The sequence below is a fragment of the Rhineura floridana genome, chromosome 11 (assembly GCF_030035675.1).
Source record: "Rhineura floridana isolate rRhiFlo1 chromosome 11, rRhiFlo1.hap2, whole genome shotgun sequence".
Taxonomy (NCBI): domain Eukaryota; kingdom Metazoa; phylum Chordata; class Lepidosauria; order Squamata; family Rhineuridae; genus Rhineura; species Rhineura floridana.
The window spans coordinates 7,976,931-7,979,089 of record NC_084490.1 but is presented as its reverse complement, the minus strand read 5'-3'; the positions used below and the strand labels follow the sequence as shown (position 1 = coordinate 7,979,089).

General features: G+C 45.2%; 1 gene segment (V, D, J or C); it reads left to right on the top strand.

Annotated features, from left to right (window-relative positions):
• The first annotated feature begins 853 nt into the window (after window positions 1–853).
• LOC133366939 (T cell receptor alpha variable 4-like) lies at window positions 854–2,159 on the top strand. The segment is given in 2 exon segments: window positions 854–1,010; window positions 1,789–2,159. Coding segments are annotated over 2 exon segments (417 nt in total).

Sequence of the window (2,159 nt, the reverse complement as noted above, 5' to 3'; positions counted from 1 at the left end):
TTGAAAGACCTGCTTTCTACAAGGATCATCTTCATTTGGGAGCTCCAGGTGGCATCTTCTGAGTGTGGCCAATTATAGGAAGACTTGCATTGAGCACTGAATTTAAATTCAGCACTGACTGCAAGCCCTGCTTTTGGAAGGGACTGGCTTCGCTCTCAACTGCTTGTGGCCAAGTGTGTATCTGGTGCCAAATTTCAAAAGTGCTGAATGCAAACTCCACTTGCCAAAGTTGCCAAACTCCACTTTACATTCACAGCTTTACTTGCCCTCCACCTGATGTCATATGACATTGTGTAGGGCAAGTGAGTGTGGCTGGGATACCATCAATGACTAAAAGGAGGGAAGGAAGGACAGGTGAGGTTTATTCAATTTGTACTTCATTTCCCGGGGGGGGGGGGGAGTCCCAAAGTGATTTACAATGAAAATAAAAAATGCAATAAGAGAAACAAATAAACATGAGTTAAAAACAAGATATCACATCGTTGGTGCTGCACACATGCATGGAAAACAAGGACATCTTAGCACGGTGCTGAAACAATGGCAAGGTTGGTGCCAGGCAGACCTTCCTGGGGAGATCACTCCATAAAGGGGAATCTACTACAGCAAAGGCCTGTTCCCTCATTGTCATCCTTTGGACCTCCCTTTCAGGATGCACACAGAGAAGCACCTTATACGATGATCGCAAAGTCTAGGATATGACTCAGCAGAATTACCACAGTTGCAAGAAACTTTGAGAGACACTAAGGTGAGAAACGGAACAGCCAGCCCTCTAGGAAATGTTTTTCACAAGGGAGCAGAGTTTTGTTCACATTGATCTGCCACCTCAGTTCTCCTTCAACCAGCCTCCCTCTCAGATGTTCTGTGTTTGTTCTTCAGCTACAGTGAACTTTGGCTTGGGTAAACTTAAAGAGAGAGAGAGAGAGAGACAGACAGACAGACAGACAGAGAATTTAACAACTCAACAATGACCATAATCTTGGCCTTGTCCATTGTGATGCTTTCTTCATTAGGTGAGTAGATTCTCCCCTTTTGCTTTCAGCATGTCATCGCCTTCCATTTGTGCTGTATTATACAACAGGCTGTGTAGTTTGCTGTTTTTGGAGACCATAAACTGAACAAGATGGAAATCTAGGTTCCTTATGGAAGCATTCCTGGGAACCAACACAACAGAACCACTTCTGAATGTAAATTCATCTGTAAGCCCTCATAATAGGATCAACTCCAAAAGAGGATCCTGTGAGTTCTAAGTCTCACATCTAAAGAGACATGAAGGGTCCAATTCTATGCACACTTTACTTGGGAGTAAGTCCCATTGTACTCAGTGGGATTGACATCTGAGCAGACACAGGATATGGATGAACCATCCTTGAATGGTGTCCTTGTGAGCTGTGATCATGTCTCCTGCTTGCCTGGATGGAGGAGGCAGGTATGTGTGTCTCTGGTTTTTTGTACGGATGCAATGTAGCCTACTGTGCAAAGGTAAGAGTCACACCCATAGCTCTTCCCTGTTTTGTCTCTGGCCTGCCTGTCACTGGCATATGGCCTGCGGAAGGTTCCCCCCAAGGGAATGCGGCCCTCGGGCTGATAAACATTCCCCACTTCTGGTTCAGACAATACAGAACTAGACGAATGAATGATCTGACAATAGGACAGCTTCCTGTGTCCCTATGAGATATGACAATATCTGTAGTTTTAAGTAAGTGAGACTAGACGTGTAATCATGTAAAACTACTGTTGGGCAGTTCCATGCATGCAAAGTTGACTTTGTAATTCTGTTTGGTCTCCCAGGGGTCCTTCGGTGCCAAGGCGAGATCATCCAAGACCCTCTTGTGATAGAGTCAGATGGAAGAGCACTGAATCTCTCTTGCAAGCACACTTCGATTTCAACTCAAACCATCTTTTGGTACCGACAGTTCCCTAATGAGAGTCCTCTTGCTATAGCAGCTGGATACAGTGGAACAGCAGCGAGTGATATTGTCAAGGGGTTCTTGCATATTGCTGGGGATCGAAAGGAAAGTGTGTTCTCCTTCAGAGCTACTCTGGCTGATTCTGCAGTGTACTACTGTGCGCTGAGTGACACAGGGCTACATCCTGATGCCCCTCTTGTACAAAAACAGCCCCAGCAGTGCTTTTTGACCTTGAATAAAGAAGGTACATAG